Genomic DNA, 18,794 nt, shown 5'->3' with positions numbered 1-18,794 from the left:
GTATAACATGTAAGTACCTATATCTAGATTATAGATACATACTTCACAATCATGTACATACATTGTATCATGTAATGGACCAACATTTTCCTACACTGTTTGAAGTGAGCCCTGATTTTCGCAACTCGTCTCTTCAGTCTTCATTGCTTTTTTGATCTCTCGTTTTTCGTTTCATTGTATGTTTAATGCGTAAATCTAGAATGGTGTATTGGTATGCTCTTGCAATTAAATGGTCAATAATACAGTAATTTTATATGACGTTGTGCGCAAATCATTATCGTTGTAATTCGCTAACAAAATACAATCGTAATTTTTCTTACATCTAATTAGCTTTAGCTAGAAGTAGCACTTAATTTATTAGCCCCTATTTTACAAAATATGTGTTGGATTTAGTGCTCAGACCTTTCCTGGTCCGAGTTTTGTGAAGGGCGACAGTTAATCCGAAGTTGAATGAAACCTGTCGGTATGTGGAAGTCAAGTTGTTTATCTTTATACCCTTTTATGGATATTCTGTCACAGCTCCAAAGGGTAGGTAAGTGGGATAACGATATTTCAGGTGATTTACTGTACTAACAACTTACTTTCTATATGTTGTTAATAATCTGTGTGTTTAACCGCGTAACGGGATCCTGCGTTTACATTGTGTTCGGTAAATAGTATTAAATTTACTAAACTTTCACGCCCCATTTAATAGGAAGTCTTCCGGGAACTGATAATTTATTAATGCTCAAAAAGAAAATCCTCTATGTACTAAAGTAATTAATTAATAATATGCAATAATAAAAGCAATTAGTATGCAAACTGAGCTACCACGATACCGTCAACAACAACCCTCCTTTGATCTCAAGGAAACAATGAGACGCCAACAAAACTAATTACTATCTTGTTAACACATCGCTAATGATACCGAATGTAAGTATTCGTATAATTAACAATTAAAAAAAATTTAATAGTGGCAAATACATTCGGATGCCTGAGGAAAGCAATGGACAAATTGCTATGATTCGTTTATGCTTTCGCCACTCACGTCAATGTCGATTCGACTGTCACGATGATGACAATTATGTCAGAATATAATTAATGCAAAGACAAATCTCTCCGGACAATTGTAATTAGTAGCGTAATTAAATGTCAAGTATAATTTCGTGTTTTGTTTTCACAATAGCGAAGGCTAAACCGACATGACAGTTTGACTTTAAATAAAAATAGTGCTGCCCTAAATTTAGAAAATCAATTGGACCGCTCTTGGCGTAATCCATTACGATCGCGTAAAACAAAAACGACCAAAGTCTAAATAAAAACTGTTTCGCAGAAGCCGGAAATGAAAAACCGCAATCGAAAACAAACAGTTTCATTTGTAGTGCCTTTCGAAATGCAGCATCCGCGTGTATGTTTAAAGTAAGCGTAGTACACTTGTGGGTGTTCGGTGCGACATTACCCCATGTCGTTTCGACATTATTTCCTTCGTTAACGGTAACACTATTCCTGTCACATACACGCACACATTAATTTCCTGATTTTGAAGTATTAGGCAGCTAAGTTAGTAAAAAATTGTAACAATATAAAAGATGGAAATGTATAAAACTAAAAGTCGGGAAATATCGTTGTTCGCATTCTAGCTTAAAAGTTAGCAGGGTGTCGAATAACAGCAGGTGCGTTTTATTAGCGTTTCCTGCTTCGGCATTACATTCTTGTAGGGATCTCCCTAGCATCGCACGCCGGGAGCTTTCAAAGAAGTTCACTTTTCCAGTTTTCCTCTCAATAAACAGCTTTAGTCACTAAATGGCCACATTCGTATAGTTCTTTCGAATCAAGATCGCATTTCCCAGATTAGATCAGGACCTTTAAAAGCATTCCTTAATGGCGTTGTGATATCGATTTCCAAGTATAACGCAAACTCAAAATTCCATTCGAACTATGCTGCAGCAAAGCACGTCGCATAGTTGCACTGGGACCGAAAAAGCTGGACATTAAGGGTAATTTATAATATGTAAACCCACAGCGTAAAAAAGTAAGACCTACGTGTGTATAACTGTCTCCGTGCTCGTTATTTATGTTTTTCAATTTTCTTCTCACAAAGGCAACTTTTACAAAATCTCGTTTAGTAAAATTAAAGTGGGAGACATAAATAATGGTAGATATGGAAAAATTCATAACGGAAGGCATATTTCAATAAACCGAAAAAAAACGAAAAGATTGGACGTTTAACATAACGTAATGCACCTAAATCTACATACATAAAGCTTATCCATTTCAATTTTGAAATAAACATTATTTATTTAGATTTAAACAATAATAAACAATAGCACTTAGCTTTAATTTATACAAATCGGTTGGTAATCACATATTTTCGCATCATTAACAATTATTGACAGTTGATCAAATTCTGGAAGAGGCAGCTACGCCAGGCATATGCCAAAGTATCAATATCGCGGTGTAAAATTGTCATACTATCACTAGCAATAGTTACGCGTAAGTTAAAAGTGACCGTGCTCTTAAGAATTTTTCAGTTCTAGTGGTGTCGTTGCAATGTATCTAAAATATCAAGGAATTTTAAGGGATATCGAAGGTTTCAGCAGGTTTTTACAGGATCTACCAGGAATTCATACGATTTTTGGGGATCTCATGGGATTTGCAAGTTTTTCTGAAGACTTTTCATAAAAAGGATCTCTGGCGTACAAAGATCGGACACCCTTTGGGGTTTGGTATGGCAGATTACCAATTTTTCAAAATGTTTTGGTTAGGGATATGTCGAATGTTCACCTAATTTACCTCAACCGTCCATAATTCGTATAGACTTGGGACTCGCAAGATGATAGCCCGTCTACGATAACGTCATGGTATAGTAAGTGGAGTAGAGCCAATCTACAATAGACATTTCTTTCACCAGCTTCCTTATAGTGAGCTGCGATGGTATTTTTTCAGTATATATTTATAAGCACAAATTTAGTAATTATCTACTTTTCCCGAGTTAGACACCGAACAATTTTCCCGTTAGTAATTTTAAGTACCTACATCATTTTTAGCTTCCTTGCATGTGCTAGGTAGCTATTGCGATAGCCGTTTTTTGACCATTTCAAAATTTCATCAAATGTCGACGTTTTAGACCATTTTAAGCAACTTTTAAAGAATAAAATTTTTAGCTTCCTAGCATGTGCTAGGAACGTTTTTTGAACATTTCAAAATTTCATCAAATGTCGACGTTTTAGACCATTTTAAGCAACTTTTAAAGAATAAAATTTTTTTCCGTCTGTATGTACGTACGTACGTATGTACGTACGTACGTTTGTTGGCAAATTTCTGAGAAAACGGCTCGACGGATTTTGTTGAAATTTTGTATATATGTTTTAGGCATACCGAACAGAAAAATAACGGGCCGGATTTTTGAAAAGAAATTTTGGAGCGCCGTAACGGCATCGAACTTTTTTTTTTCAAATAGCAACCTAAAATTTTTATTCTATTATTTGGAAGACCTTATTTTCCTGTGTACAACCTACAAAAATTGGGCCGGGTTATATTATCAAAAAACGGAGAAAAAAATTGTCAAAGTCAAAAAATTGTGTTGCATAATATGTGCAAAACGCAACGATCTTGTTTCTGAAGCAATTTAAACGAAATTTCTATGGTAAGTCCCTTTAATAAAAGCAAACAAAATTCATGCGCAAAAATCGTGTTGCGCATGCGCAGAAATGCAATTTTCTTGTTTATAGAACAATTAAAACGAAATTTGGATGGTAGGTTCTCCTAATAAAAGAAAACAAAATGCATGCGCAAAAAATCGAGTTGCGCATGTGCAACATCCAACTTTTTTATTTATGGAACAATTTTAACGAAAATTGGATGGTAGGTCCCTCTAATAAAAGCAAACAAAATGCATGCGCAAAAATCGTGTTGTGCATGCGCAGAAATGCAACTTTCTTATTTATGGAACAATTTTAACGAAATTTAGATGGTAGGTCCTTTTAATAAAAGCTAACAAAATGCATGCGCAAGTGCGTACATATGTTGGCAATTTTTGGTTTCAGCTAGGAAGCTATTCTGTCAAGAATTTGACACCTGGTTTCAATTTTTAATGTACATATCTTATTTATTAATTAATGATATTTATAATCCATGATTATATTTGGGCTGTTGCAGCTAGCAGTAAACAATCTAACTCTGAACATTATACAAAGGTTTTAAATACAAAATATGATATTAAGATAACACTAAAATAAAAGATAACGAGCTTTAAGCACAAAGCGCAAGCAATAACAGTTAATTATTCACACCAACTGTAAACAAGGGCAGTACATCTGCGCAATGATTGCCAGCTTGATCATATGGAGTCGGCCCATATTTGTTTTTAATATCAAGAGGAGATTGAACGTTAATTTAGATATTTTACCAAAGGAGAGTTACATCGCAACGTTGCTACGTGGAGTGGTGTATTTCCTTCCTTATTTGTGGCATGTTTTTTGGCACTTGCTTCTATTAAAATGGAGACTTCTTCAAAGTCATTCCATGTGGCCGTGATCAAAGGAACAACGCTATTGTTGTTAAGGATCCCAGTATCCACCTTCATCTTTAGAAGTAACGTAACTATTTCCACGTCGACAAGTGAAGAGCTGAGTTGTTATCTTTATTTCCCATGTTCTTGTTTGCCCCCCCCCCCCCCCTTATTTCGGTCCATAACGTTCTTGTCGACTCCTTGCGAGATTAGTAGTAGTAGTAGTAGTTTTACCATTTTGTTCCCACGGAAACGAAGGGAGAGCCTAAACTTGCTATTTTGAACGTCTAAATTAATTACCAACAACATTTTCGGAAGTTTTATAATGATTTCTAGGGCCTCTGCTATAAAATAATGTTTCGTATTGTACACGACGATAAAGGGAAATTAACCATCTAGTGAATGTTATTTCACTAGGTGGTTTAAACATCTCTTTATCGGCTTGTATAATAAATAACTATTATCATTGAATAATGATTACTTATTCAATGCTATTATTCAATGTAAGTTAGCATTGCGGATCGTCGATTCTTTCACGGGTGTTAAGATTGGTATCACAACTGTCTCCTTCCACTCCGGAGGGTAAGCCCCTTCGGCCCTATTTTATTCTATAAACAGTAACGAGTCTTTCATTTTAGTATATATTAGGTAAGAGAGATAAACTCCCTGGTTGAGCTTGCCAATGCTCTGGAATCGGACTCATATAACATACTCTTTTCGATGGGTGGTTTTGTCACCTCTATGTTGAGAGCGCGATTATTCCTATTAAATGAGTAATTTTTTATATAATTTGTAAAACCACAATGATTCACCTTTTTTTTCTCATGTCTCATAATTAATTATCTTAATATTTTTATTTTTTTTTCGTTAAATTGTTTTCGTTAACGTATTACGCACTGTTTTAGCACGTTTAGTGCAACCGTATCCTTATAATAGAAAATTATAATCCTTTAGATACAATAAAAGAAATAATAATAATAATAATAATAATATACAACCGAAGCGCAAAAACCTAACAGCACCACAGGCTCACAAAATACTGCAATATCTCCACCAAAAACCCAAGCAACCTCACAAATACGCCCTCAGGAACAAAGAAACACCATAAATACAATTAAAAAACACAAGACTCCTTCTTCACAGAAACACACCACGTTATCACAACCCACTCGTATTCTCTTTCCTGATAGCGTTGGCTATTGTGCCCATCACCCTAGATGTCCAATGTACGTGTGTGATTTTTTTTTGTATATATAATTTTTTTTAAGGACCCTACATAACTACACCAGACACAGACACAGACACTAATCGTTACTTGATTTTAATCCGTGCGATTAGTTAACCAGGCTAGACCTGAGTTCTCACAAGAAACACCGACCATAATAATAAATCTGTACTAGCAGAGGCCATTCTGAGCATATTTTATATATTTGCAAAAGTAAAAGGAAAACACCAATAAACCACGTAAATACATACATTAAAATCTTGAACGCGTTTCAACAGCAACAACTCAGTTGTCAGGTCCTTGATTGAAATTTGCACCTTATACCTCAGATTTATTTAACCCACAGCGTCTGTAAGAATAAAAGACTTCCCAATTGAAATTTGAAGTCCATAAGGACGATATGGGCACGCAAGTGACTAAAAAATGCTCGAAAAAGACTAGCACGCCGGAATGTAAGGGTTGGGGAGTGTCCAGGAATTCAGACGATATTAAATATCTTTTCTCTTTGATGTGATTTAACAGCTATACTTCCAAATTGGAAAATACAGAATACTCCGCCGTCTTGGTACCCCCTCCCCCTCGGTATTTGCATGAACGTCACATTTTGGTAAAGCTCAGCGTAAAATAAAATAAGAATTGTAAATAATGAGATGGAATGGCTGGCAATTGTTTTATCATCAAGCTTGTCGGGGAAAGCACGTCGCGCAAATTTGATAAAATCAATACAATGGAAGATGAAGTTTGAGCAAAGTTATAATTGTCGCAACTGTACAACTTGACAGTATTGGCTGCTTGCAATTACGAATTAGGGTAATTAAATTTTAGAATCTTATCATTCTTGGTCTAATACAAATGCAGTGAAGTTTTTAATTATTCATTACATTATCCTTCTCTTAAGAATTTCATTATTTTCAATCGAATTCTCTCTTCAAGGATCTCTCGCAAAAGTTTTACCTTGATCAGAACAAATTTAATATTATTTTCTTAACGCCCGTGTAAGTTACGTCCTTACTTTTCCCTTGAATCAATCAACTTATTGTTGGGATTTGATCCCTCAAGTTAACCCATTAAAAAATACATATAGACAGACAGATGACGGTACGAAACGACGTGCGTGTGCTGAAAAAGGAAATGGGCAATTCTAGAAAGCGCTTGACAGTTACAGTTTCTCATTTGAAAAGAAATTTGCATTAATGAACCGTTTTATTAATGCTTTCAGGAAATTTCCAGGCGATTGTAGTTGACGTCACCAATGTCAAGAAGTTATGCAATTTTCTTTTTCCCTTGAGCATACTATTATTTTTTACTACTCATACAAGTTGGACAATTTTGCTTAAAGAAGGTCATTTTTGAATGAACTTGCCCCAAAATCTATATCAAAAGATATAGAAACATAATACCTTCACATTTTCAAAGTTATGCTATCACTCATTGGATTTGAGAAATAAAACGACTTCGGTATAAATTCATCTAATAAATTTCTTTTGACAGGATACAACCTGTGTACGCAGAAAACTTACACAATTTTCAAATTTCCATTCAAGCAACAGGAAATACATCTAAAAGTTGAAGACACTTTTCAGATACACATAAATCTTAACGATGACAAAAGAATCAAATGAAATCTGAAAGCTGCGGAGAGTTTTCAACAACTTGTTCGAAAAGAATTTCAAACTTAAGGGGGAAGCATAACCGCCTCTAATACTGATGTATTAAAAAATGAATTGAAAAAATGTATCAAAATGCTAATTTAAAAAGTTTACGGTTTGCTCGCCATAAACAGTAAATTAAATTTCCAATCCTTAAGAAAATCGCTTATCTCATTTATTAGTACCTAACAACTTAGAAGATTTTAAGTGGACGTGCTTTGGAGATTGGTTTAACTAGGCCAGTTTATACACAAGCACTCGAATTGAAACATCCACGGAAGAATACACGCGAAACAGAAGTAATTAAACAACCAAGTCCATTTCCTTGATAAAAACGAAACGATACTAGTCAATAGTATAACAGTAATAACTATCTCTGCATAAAAATTAATTCACTGAACGGCATCATTATAGATTCATCAACTGGGAGCGGGCAAGCGTGTAATTATTTTGAGCCAGTATAAAGAAAGAATGAATTATAATCACATTGTGGCATAAAGCGAGATCTTAACGACTTCTGGTTGCGGTAGGTTTTACGAGTTTTAAGACATAGCCCTCGGGCGATCCTTTCCGAACACATCGTACAATCCAATAAGGTCAAGGAACTAAAGCTGTTCTTTGCATAAAGTGCCTTGACTGTATACGCAGATGTCTGGCTCGTTACAAGAGGATCGCTTCCATAGTCTTTACTATCAGACGTGATTAATTCGTCGCTGAACTTGGAATTAACGAACCTTGAAGGTAGATTCATAAGAGGAAATTTATGGGGATTTTTTTTTTAGTTTAGCCGTGCTTTCTAGTTATGAGATAAAGCAGAAGCTGAAGGCGAAGGGAAGCGATTGATGATAACAGGAAATCATTTCGTTTAATGATCGCTGTAACTTTTGGAACTATAAAAAGTTTATGTCAAAGTCTTAACGATTGTTTTATACGACGTGTTGAGATGAAAATTGGGGAAGGCAAAGAGTGGATTTTACGACTGTGCCCAGGCGCAATGGGTGCAATCGTACGGCGTGAAATTAGTTGCATTCGAAGTTAATTAAAAATAAGCTAAAGTAGGATTTTTCATGTTTCAGTTGAGCTTATCTGATAGCTAACCTCCTGAGAAATTCAGTAACATTGAAAAGCTTTACCGAAAACAATTCACCGAAATGGCAATATACCGAAAGAACAATACGTCGAATTTCAATTTACCGAAAAGCAGTTTTACCGAATCACACTTTACCGAAAGGAGAGTTTATCGAAAATTTCTCCCGTTTTGAAAAAAAACAAGAACAAATCAAAAAACAAAAGAAAAAACGAAAAAGGAATTCAATTTCCGGAACAAAGACAAAAAAATTTAAACAACAAAAAAAAACGACAAAGGAATTCTTTTCTGACTTTCTAAACACGCCACTTTGAGCTGCAAGTCCTAAGCCTTGGTAAAGTGTGAAGGAAAAGTTGTTAGAAACATAGTAGTATTAACTATTGATATAATTAATGTAATAATTGCATCAGCAATGTCATCTTGGACCTTTCGTGTTTAATATAATTGTACATTAACAATATTCCAAACTCCGACGTCTCGTTCAGTCGCAATTCGCGTTTGAAGTTTTGACTCAACCATGAGTAAGATCGTGGCCTTCATTTTTTTGACCTACATTGCCAATTCACGAACTCCGATCTACAAATTTGATAAAGAATTCACCTGCAAAATTTTATTGTAATCGGACCGTTGGTTTTCGAGATATCATGCTAACGGACAGGCAGGCGGACGAACAGACATTGCAAAATTATGAGCTGGCTAGGACCACCTGAACTGTCAAAAGTTTGCAAATTGGGCGTAAGATCGTTTGGTTGAGGATGGCGAATTTTACATAAAAAACATCTTTTCGGGCGAGCACATTTCCACCTCGATGGTTATGTTAATATTCGGTAAACTTTCCTTTCGGTAAAGTGTAATTCGGCAAAACTGCTTTACGGTCAATTGAAATTCGACGTATTGTTCTTTCGGTATATTGCCATTTTGGTGAATTGTTTTTCGGTAAACTGTTTTCGGATAACTGTTTTCGGTAAACTGTTTTCGGTAAACTTTCCGGGAGCGAAAAGCTTAATGTCTTACTTCTTACAGCAGAGCAATGATGACTGCATTTTAAAATGTAAGAACAAGAAATTTCATCCAGATAGATTTCATTCTGAACTAATTTTTTATCGACGAAGCACCTATCAAAAAACCAAACTCGTGTTCTTCACAGCGGAAAATTAATGTATTCAAAGAATAAAACTTCAGTCTGATGTAGTTGTGATATAGAATAGCAGTACCAAAGGCAATACTTACCCATGCGGTTGCCGTATAAGAGGAGATTGAACCGATATGCCTCAAATCCAAACGTTTCCCCTAAACTTTGATCACCTACCTTGTGGCACTATGTACAAAAGACATTTTTTTGTGTGTGATCTTGAAAATTTAAAGGTACAGAATTTAATTCCAGAAGTGCGTCCAAAATGAGTTCAAAAGCCGAAAAATATCTTTTAAGTCAAAGAATGAATACAGCAGCATACAAAGCGTTCTGTCCGAAAAGGTTTCGGGTTGAAAGAGGTGAATTTTTCAAAAATTACATCCTTCAGTAGTCAGATATAGATGTGTCAGTATGTCATTGGTCCTTTGAAATAGACCTCAATAAATTTAAATTTAACCCTATATTCCACTATCTATATAAATGTAACAACACTTTGGGAAAAGAATCGCATTAGGCACACATTTCGAAGCTCGCGTTTTGTTTGTACATCCCCTATTATCGATTTGCATTATTTTATGCCTTGGTACTTTATTTAAAAACTATTTTCCTTGAATTTTGAGCAAACTACATTTATTTATAGAACATTTGCTTTTTTTGCAAACCGAATGAGCGGGTGTATTTAATTATAGTAAAGTACACCTGTACACCCATGTTAAAATAGTAAGGTTACCTGGACAGAAGGCGCGTTTTTTGTGTGAAATGTAATTTCAAGAAAGTTATCCGTTTGAAGGGTAAGCTTGCAAAAATCACGCTCTTCAGTAGCAGAAACCGCAGCCGCATTTGAACAACTTCGCGAGTTCGGTTGCAAATTGATGAAAAAAGTCTATGGAAAATTAAGAGTATGTCTTAATTATCCTTAAGACATTGAGACTTATAACGCAATGCGATCTTTACCTTTCTTTCTTTTGTCATTTTCTTCTCATTTTTTGTTATACGCAGTGTTTCAATAGAGCGGAAATACAGCTTTCCATCAAGCGGTCGCTCAGTATTCTCCTTTTGTCCTAAATTCATTTTTTATGATCGTGATGTTTGAGGATTCCCTGGCGAAAGTGTTTTTAAGCTGTATTTAGAACCTGTAATCTGACCATGATAATCGCCAAAACCATCTAGAGCAGATAATAATAATAATCAAAATAAGGTTAAAACCGTCGGGGTTGGTCGATTAACCCCCTCGGTTCCTGTGATGCTTACTTTACGCTCAGTCGCATATATCGTAAGTCATTCAGTCACTGCATGTCGAAATTTGCATAAATGTGGTTACGTTTGTGATCGATTGTCAGTTGGATTTTGTGCTTTTCGCACGGTAAATGCTGTTAAGTTTTAGTTTATTGTTGTGACCAGAAAATATCTCACAGGAAAGCAGCTATGAGAACTTCCGGAGAACGTTAGGAATTCCGATAGTGATTACGAGTTACAACAATTCTGGTTGACTGGTTGACCAACATTTAATCTGTTAAACACTTGACCATTGTCCACCTATTACTGAAAACAGAATTGGAAAAACTGAAACCGTTCGTAAGTTATCATGTATACAGGCGGACAGACGAACGGACAAAAAGTCCAAATGATCAAAATTTAATCAGTTAGTTCTTTGACCATTGTCTAAATGTCTACCTATTACTGAAAAAAGATTTGAAGAATTCGAAACCGTTCGCGAGTTGTCACGTACACAAGCTGGCAGATCTTGGGGCAGAGTTATCATGCACACAGACGAACGGACGGACAGAAAGTCCAAAATAACGATCTCGCTTTTTGTCGCTCGTTAATAAAATGTAAACAGAAGAGAAATAAAGCCGCTTCAGTTGCTAACAGACAAAATTGTAGCTGGGGTAACACAACTCCGGCGAGTACGTAATTTTTTAGAACACCGGGCCGAGAAGGTTAAGACAGATCGCCGCAGAGAACGAGTACTGAAGGACATAAATCGCCAGTGGCAATTTTTCATAAGTCAGTAACCGCAGTAAGTTTCCATAAATCCACGCAGAATCGGTAAGTCCCATCCGTTCCATCGGCGATGTCCAAGGTGAGTTTGGAGGTTGATTCCTGCTTCTAGTACATCTTCTAGTTCTCGGACGATGTGTCTTTGGAAGACCTCATCAACAAGTTGACTCGGTTCTAATGACTGTTTCGTAGACAACTCGGACATAGTGGTGGAGTTTATCTGTACGTCGTCACTTCCTACACAGAAGTGCCATTCCTTGCTACGTAAATTCGGAACTAGCCCCATCCTCTTCCAGAACCTAAAAAACACCGATTCCAGCGATATCTGTAAGTTATTTTAATTTTTTGAACAGTATAAAGTATTGATCGGTTGTATTCAAGAATTTGCAGCGGATGTTTATTTAACCTTAACGTAATCATAATATCGTTACCGAACTGATCTGTGGAAATGCTTTGCATGGAACAAATTTGTATTGTGTCTCATTCATACAAAGGAATTTGGTTATTTTTTAATTAGTTGGGAATTTGGATAATATTCCTTAGTCATAAGGCGAGTATTTTGTGTAAAAAATTTAGTTTATTGTGGATAAAAATTTAGACACGGGACATTAGGACGAAACGTAACCACCAGGTAGGAGTTGCAATTTCAATATTTATAGGAAACATAAATTTTTAAATCAGAAAAAATGTAGAATGGAATTGGATCGAATTTATATATTCACTATTTATTTATTTGGAAATTTGTATTTTTTATTCGTCAGCAATCAAACCAGAGTGTCGAGTTTTGATTTTCAGGAGATAAAAGGTAAGGGGTAATTAAATTACGTTAGCGAGTTGGCCGCGGGTAATGTAACTAACCTTTACAAAGCCTACTTTAGAAATTTTAAATTTTGAACCATTTACAACTATGATCATGATTTTTGGGGGGAATTTACGGAACTTTTTCCAAAATTGATTTATAAATCTAAATAGAAATATTATTAATATATGTATATATCCTTGGAATTTTCGGTAAAGATGTAGTAATCGACAGTAATAAAAGGATTAAATTAATTCACGAATTACTGACGTACTCATTTCTGATACCACTTTGATATGAACATTTGTGAGCAAATTGGGATCTGTATGTGAATACGTAATTGTATTTTAATTAAAGGCCAGTTTTAATGCATCTCAATTCAAATGAAAACTGTTCATTAAGTTTTAGCATTGAATAAAATAGTGTTTTTATTCAATGGTTTTAGTAAGAATAAAGAATTCGGCCTTTCTAATATAGAATTTTGCATCGAGACTGAGGTATTTGGAATTAATTCATAAACATTGACTCGTGTAATTTCTCATTAACACCGCAAAAGATTTATGCGAATAGTTTGCCGTTGAAGACAATGAGGAATGAAGTCCCCCGACCTTACCATTTCAATGCATCACTGTTCTAATTGTAAACGAACTTTATAGCTTGGGAAAGTAGGTACATAAATCCGTTCAGACTGTTGCAGATTAATGTGAAAAATAGATTTTCCGAATATATGATCTGAGCGTTATCGAAGCATTTTATACAGAAAATTCTTTTAGATCTGACAAGGTAAGTGGGGTCTTAAGGCTAAACGAATAATCCATTCGTTGCACTTCAGTAAGAAATGCTCTTTTCAGTGATGTAAGAGGTTATAGGTCCTTACATGCTTTATAAAGCGCCCAATTGGTGTCAGCTGGTCCGTAAAACGAAGAACTTTCTTAAAATTACATTTCAACAGACAAAAAAACGCGCAACCATCTGTCCAGGCAAGCAGGCGTACAGGTGCACTTTAATATTTTTAAATATTCCTACACGCACTCATTCGACGTGTAAAGAAAAGGCAAATGATCTAAATAAATGTAACTGAACCCGCTCGGAACTAGAGCCCTTGTAAATTTAGGGTAACATACTCTTTAAACTATGCACCTATTAAAATAATGCAAATCGATTAGAGCATATACAAAGAAAACACGGGCTCCGAAATGTGTACCTATAGCAATTCTTTCCCCGAGGCGTTGTTACATTTATATAGGGGGAAAATACGGTTAAATTTGAATTTATTGACGTATACCCATTTCCACTTGTTTGCTGACAAAGGACCAATGACATATTGACAAATACCTATATCTGTAACGGTATAAAATTTTATTGCCGCGCAGCAGTAAGCCAAACAAGGAAAATACAGGAAACGCGGGCTCTATTTCCAAAAATATGGTAATTACGAAACGTTCGCCGAAATCCTATGTAATAATCGTCAAAGTAAATGAGCCTCTTTGTTTAATAAATTTTTAATCAATTATTTATCGAAAATTTCGTTTTATGATCCACTTTGATATAGTCACGAAGCGACACTTAAAATTTCGACGTACCATAAAAGTGTACTAACTTAAAATCCAATCACTGTTTTATGTTTATTACCACCTGATACTTGCACGAAAAATTCTCTGCGAAGCAAAACGACTACAAATGACTTGCGATCATTGTGTGTTGCATTCGAACGAGACTTTGCCGAAGGAAGAGAGATAAAAGTAATGGCCGAAGGATACGTAGCAGGATTTTTTTCAATCTTGGTGACATGATGAGCGCATTATATGCTGATGACTTGTATAGCGTAACGTTCACCTCTATATTTATTTTCGTTACGACACCTTTATGAGGTAATAAGGTTTCTTCATATACCTACACATTTTGAATGTATTCCAATTAGTTTGTGGCTGTTTTTTTGCGATGCATGTAGTGGGTGCCATGGCTCGATTAGGGGGTTAAACACAGTACTCGTAATAACTTGATCACATTTGAAACACTAGGTATAATCGAACCATTATATTCCATCATTACTTTTTTTTAGTGCACTTTCAACAAATAAAAAGTGCACTTTTGCGCTCTTGATGTCTGTCTGTCTGTCTGACACTTACAGACTTGTTATTTGTGTCATTCGATCAGAAATTAAAAATTATTTCATGTTTGTATTCTTGTTAAGGCATTGGGGTAAAGAATGACCCCCCACTTTTTTGACGAAAATACACGTTTTGAAACACCAGGAATGCGAATCAAACAAAATCTCGATGATGTCGGTCTATCTGTACTCTCATTTCCGGCTAAACGGCTGAACCATTTGGAACAAAATATGGTACGCATATTCTTAGACATAAAACGAAGATCTGAAAAGCTTTTGGGCAGAATTGCGCATGCGCAAGTGGGTGTTTCTATTTTAAAAAATCCGCTATGGCGCCAACAATCGGTATTTACGGAAACAGTGCCACTAAAAAAATATGCCCCCCCCCTGTAACCTTGCGACCATGTTGTTGTAGTTTTCAGTATATAAATCAGTGTTCCAGACAAAATTTCCCCCTGTATATTGTATAAGAACACCTACACATGGCTACTAAAACAAGAAAAATTGTTGAATTACAATCAATTACGATTTAACATTCCATCTCTACGATAAGAGTGCGTAATATTCGCCGCCTGCGCGAATATATTATTAAGGATCCTCAGATCCTTTATCGTTTTGTACTGCCGTCCGTGTGCACTATTTTAAAAATTTTTTGTTAAATTGTCTTAATAATATTGACTTTATTGGTACCACTGGAAAGCAATTTTTAGTAGCTTTCCAACGATGTGTCACAAGTATGGGGCTGTCATTTAGGATTTTTGAAGAGGGAGGGGGGGTGTTAAGGAGGGGGGGCGTTTGTCACTCATAGCCGTCATTCTGGTTCCCCCGCGATAGCCCCGAAACGGTTTTGCGCGATTTTCAATATCTTCTTTAGCTTGGAAAATATGGCAAGTTTTAAAATTGACACCTCGTATAGATAATTAGCATTTTACAGAACATTCAAATACTTTGTTAAAACCTAAGATACACAGGGTGGCATACAGAAAATGTCTAATGTCATCTCATTTACGAGTTGGAGAACTCGACAGCAGTTTACAGATGCGTTCTTGACACAGTTTTGATAGAAGAGGATTCTAAAAACTTCTTCACACTTTACAGCACAATCTATCATATTCACTTTTAAAGCCAAAGCCTAAGCGTTTAAATCGTTAAGTAAATCATCACAATTAAGAAGTGCAGGCTTGGACGCTTGTTCTTATTAGTAGATATCTACAACTTCGGAGAAAAGCAACTCCTATTTCCATAACACGAACATTACATATTTTTCCCAAACAAGGTTCATCATTCTGGATTTTCCGTTCTCACACCACTTATGACGATCGTAGAAACCGACTCATATATAAATGCTTCCAAACTGGTTTTTGCATTGATTCGTGATACTGCTACGTATCGTAACCGCAAAATGTACGTTGTTTTCTTATTAATGTTTACTGTGTCATTTGCTGATAGTGATAACGTAGTTGAAAATAGCACTAGGATTATCGGTACGTATTATTTTGCTAAATTCGATAGCATGACGATTTGTTGGTGTAGATGTTAATTCTCAAGATCCCAATGGCGCCGTGCCTTTGCATCTTGCTGCCAATCGATGCGATACAAATAAAGTGCAATGGTTAATTAATAATGGCGCAATGGTTAACATTCGAAACAATGCACGAGATCTTCCGTTACATGTAGCCGTGAACAAAGGTTGCTTGGACGTGGTAGCAATCTTGGTGGAAGCTGAGGAATTTCGTGGAGCTAATAAAAACGTGAAAGATCGAAATGGAAACACTCCCCTTCATTTGGCCGTCTATGGAAAAAACCCGGAAATGGTTAAACTTTTAATGACGAAAACGGTCGATATAGAAACACGCAATGAAATTCAAGACGTTCCACTTATAACGGCAGTTTGGCTTGGTTTTAGAGAGGTTGCTGGCTTATTGATAAAGGGAGGTGCGAACATAAACGTGAAAAATAAAGACAACAATACGCCTCTCCATCTGGCAGTGACAAAAAATGACATCGAAATGGTTAAGTTACTTCTTGGCAAAGGAGCAGATACCGAAGCATTGAACAAAAACGGAGACGTTCCTCTCATTACAGCCGCGTGGAATGGTTTCGTAGAGGTCGCCTCTCTTTTGATAGACGGCGGAGCAAACAAAAATGTCAAAGATCACGATGGAAATACTCCCCTTCATGTGGCGGCACATAAAAATTACGCGCAATTGATTACGATGCTGATAGCCAAAAAAGTTGATTTGGAAGTTAAGAACGATATTCGAGATACCCCTCTGATAACGGCAGTTTGGCGGGGTTTTAGAAAGGTCACTCGTCTGCTAATAGAGGGCGGAGCGAATAGGAATGTCGGAAATAAGGATAACAATACCGCTCTTCATTTGGCAGTGTCGAAGAACAACATCGAAATGGTTAGGTTGCTGCTCGAGAAGAAAGTGGACACGGAAGCGGTGAATAAGGATCAAGATGTTCCACTTACTATGGCGACTTTCAATGGATTTGTAGTAATAATTTCGCTTTTAATGGATGGTGGTGCTAACAAAAATGTTCAAAACCGTGATGGTAACACTCCACTTCATTTGGTTGTTTATAACAACGACAGAGAATTGGTGAAGCTCTTTATAGGAAAGAAAGTTGACCTTGAATTAAAAAATAACATTGGAGACACTCCGTTGGTAACGGCCGTTTGGTGGGGATACAAGGACGTTGCGCGTTTGCTTTTAGAAGGGGGAGCAAATGTAAACGGAGGAAACCGAGATAACAGTACACCTCTTCACCTTGCAATTATTAAAAATAACACAGAATTAGTCAATCTGCTTCTTGAGAAGAACGCGGACGTTGAGGCCGCCACCGGGGACGGAAGTGTTCCACTCATGACTGCCACGTCGAATGGTCTTCAGCAACTAGTCTCCCGCTTAATAGAACGTGGCGCCAATAAGAACGTTCAGGACCGAAATGGAAATACTCTACTTCATTTGGCCATTTTCAATAGTGACGAGGAAATGGTAAAACTACTACTCTCGCAAGGAGTCGACAAGGACAGGAAAAGTGTCAACGGAGATTCCCCCGTCCTCGCAGCAGTTTGGCTGGGTTTTAGAGGAATTACTCGTCTATTAATAGAAGGGGGAGCAAACAAGGACATTGAAAATAGAGATAACAACACACCTCTTCATTTGGCGGTGGTTAAAAAGGACGTCGAAATGGTTAGGTTACTTCTAGACATGAAGGTGGACACCGAGATCCCCAACAAAGACAGAGAAGTGCCTTTGACTACGGCCGCATGGAATGGCCTTGAAGAAATTGTCTCCCTTTTGGTAGAAGCAGGTGCCAAAAAACATGTCACAAATAAGGATGGAAATACACCACTCCACTTAGCAGCTTTACGATGTTACCCTTCTTTGGTAAAATATCTAATTAACGTTCAATTTCCTCTTGATATTAAAAACAGGGATGGATTTACTGCATACAAGGTAGCCGTCAATCATTGCGCCGATGTACTGCCCTTGTTTACAGTTGGTGTGGATAATTAATTACTTCATTGCTTGTGCTTTGTGCATAAAGACTCGTTTTGTTTATATATCTTTTTTACTTTGGTGTTATGTCAATATCATACTTTGTATTAAAAACAATTTTATAAAGTTCAGATTTATTTATTATCAGCTGCAACATTCCAAATATAATTATTGGGCGACCTCAAGACTTTAACACTTTAACTTATTTTTTGTTGTTTGTATTTTTTAATTATTTGTTTTCTAAATGAATTTTCATGTTATTTATGCAATCTTGTTCTATATGTTTCATGTATTTTATGTTTATGTTTTATACGATTTTCGGACTAGTGTAAGCATTTCTTCAATATATTAACACAATCAATTACTATTACTATTACTATCTAAGGCCGTAAGCGCAGTAGAAAAAGTACCTATCGCAAATAGTTATTAGCAAAAGACCAGAAGACGATTGTCCAATTATTAAGTTAAGTACAAATATGCTTTTATATCCAAATCTTTCAATTTATATATTCAAAGTCCAAATGAAATAATGAAGTTGGAAGTTCGCAATGGTTTTCTTTTTGCTTATCGACAATAAAGACCATGTCAATTCTGTAGACACCAAAAAAGAAATATGGAGAAAAATCCCTCGAGTATTAAAAATTAATTTAAAGAAAAATATTGTTTTCTGCGTTCGTTTCTTTTCCTGTTCGTTCCCAAGCGAAATTCGTGTCAGTTTTTACGACATGACGATAATTACACGTTTAACACAAAAAGAAAGCCTTTAAGCGTTAAGGATAAAATTAATTCCTAT

The 18,794-nt window shown here is 36.0% G+C and overlaps 1 protein-coding gene across 1 annotated transcript; it reads left to right on the top strand.

Annotated features, from left to right (window-relative positions):
- The first annotated feature begins 14,657 nt into the window (after nt 1–14,657).
- On the top strand, nt 14,658–18,368 carry LOC116168178 (ankyrin-1-like). Its single transcript, XM_031483858.1, has 3 exons — nt 14,658–14,726; nt 15,769–15,976; nt 16,026–18,368. The coding sequence occupies exons 1-3, from the start codon at nt 14,724–14,726 to the stop codon at nt 18,017–18,019; spliced, it is 2,205 nt and encodes a 734-aa protein (XP_031339718.1). The 5' UTR covers nt 14,658–14,723; the 3' UTR covers nt 18,020–18,368.
- Nucleotides 18,369–18,794: the final 426 nt, after the last annotated feature.

Source organism: Photinus pyralis, unplaced genomic scaffold (genome assembly GCF_008802855.1).
Source record: "Photinus pyralis isolate 1611_PpyrPB1 unplaced genomic scaffold, Ppyr1.3 Ppyr1.4_LG4, whole genome shotgun sequence".
Classification (NCBI taxonomy): Eukaryota; Metazoa; Arthropoda; class Insecta; order Coleoptera; family Lampyridae; genus Photinus; species Photinus pyralis.
This window is presented reverse-complemented; position numbering and strand designations above follow the sequence as displayed.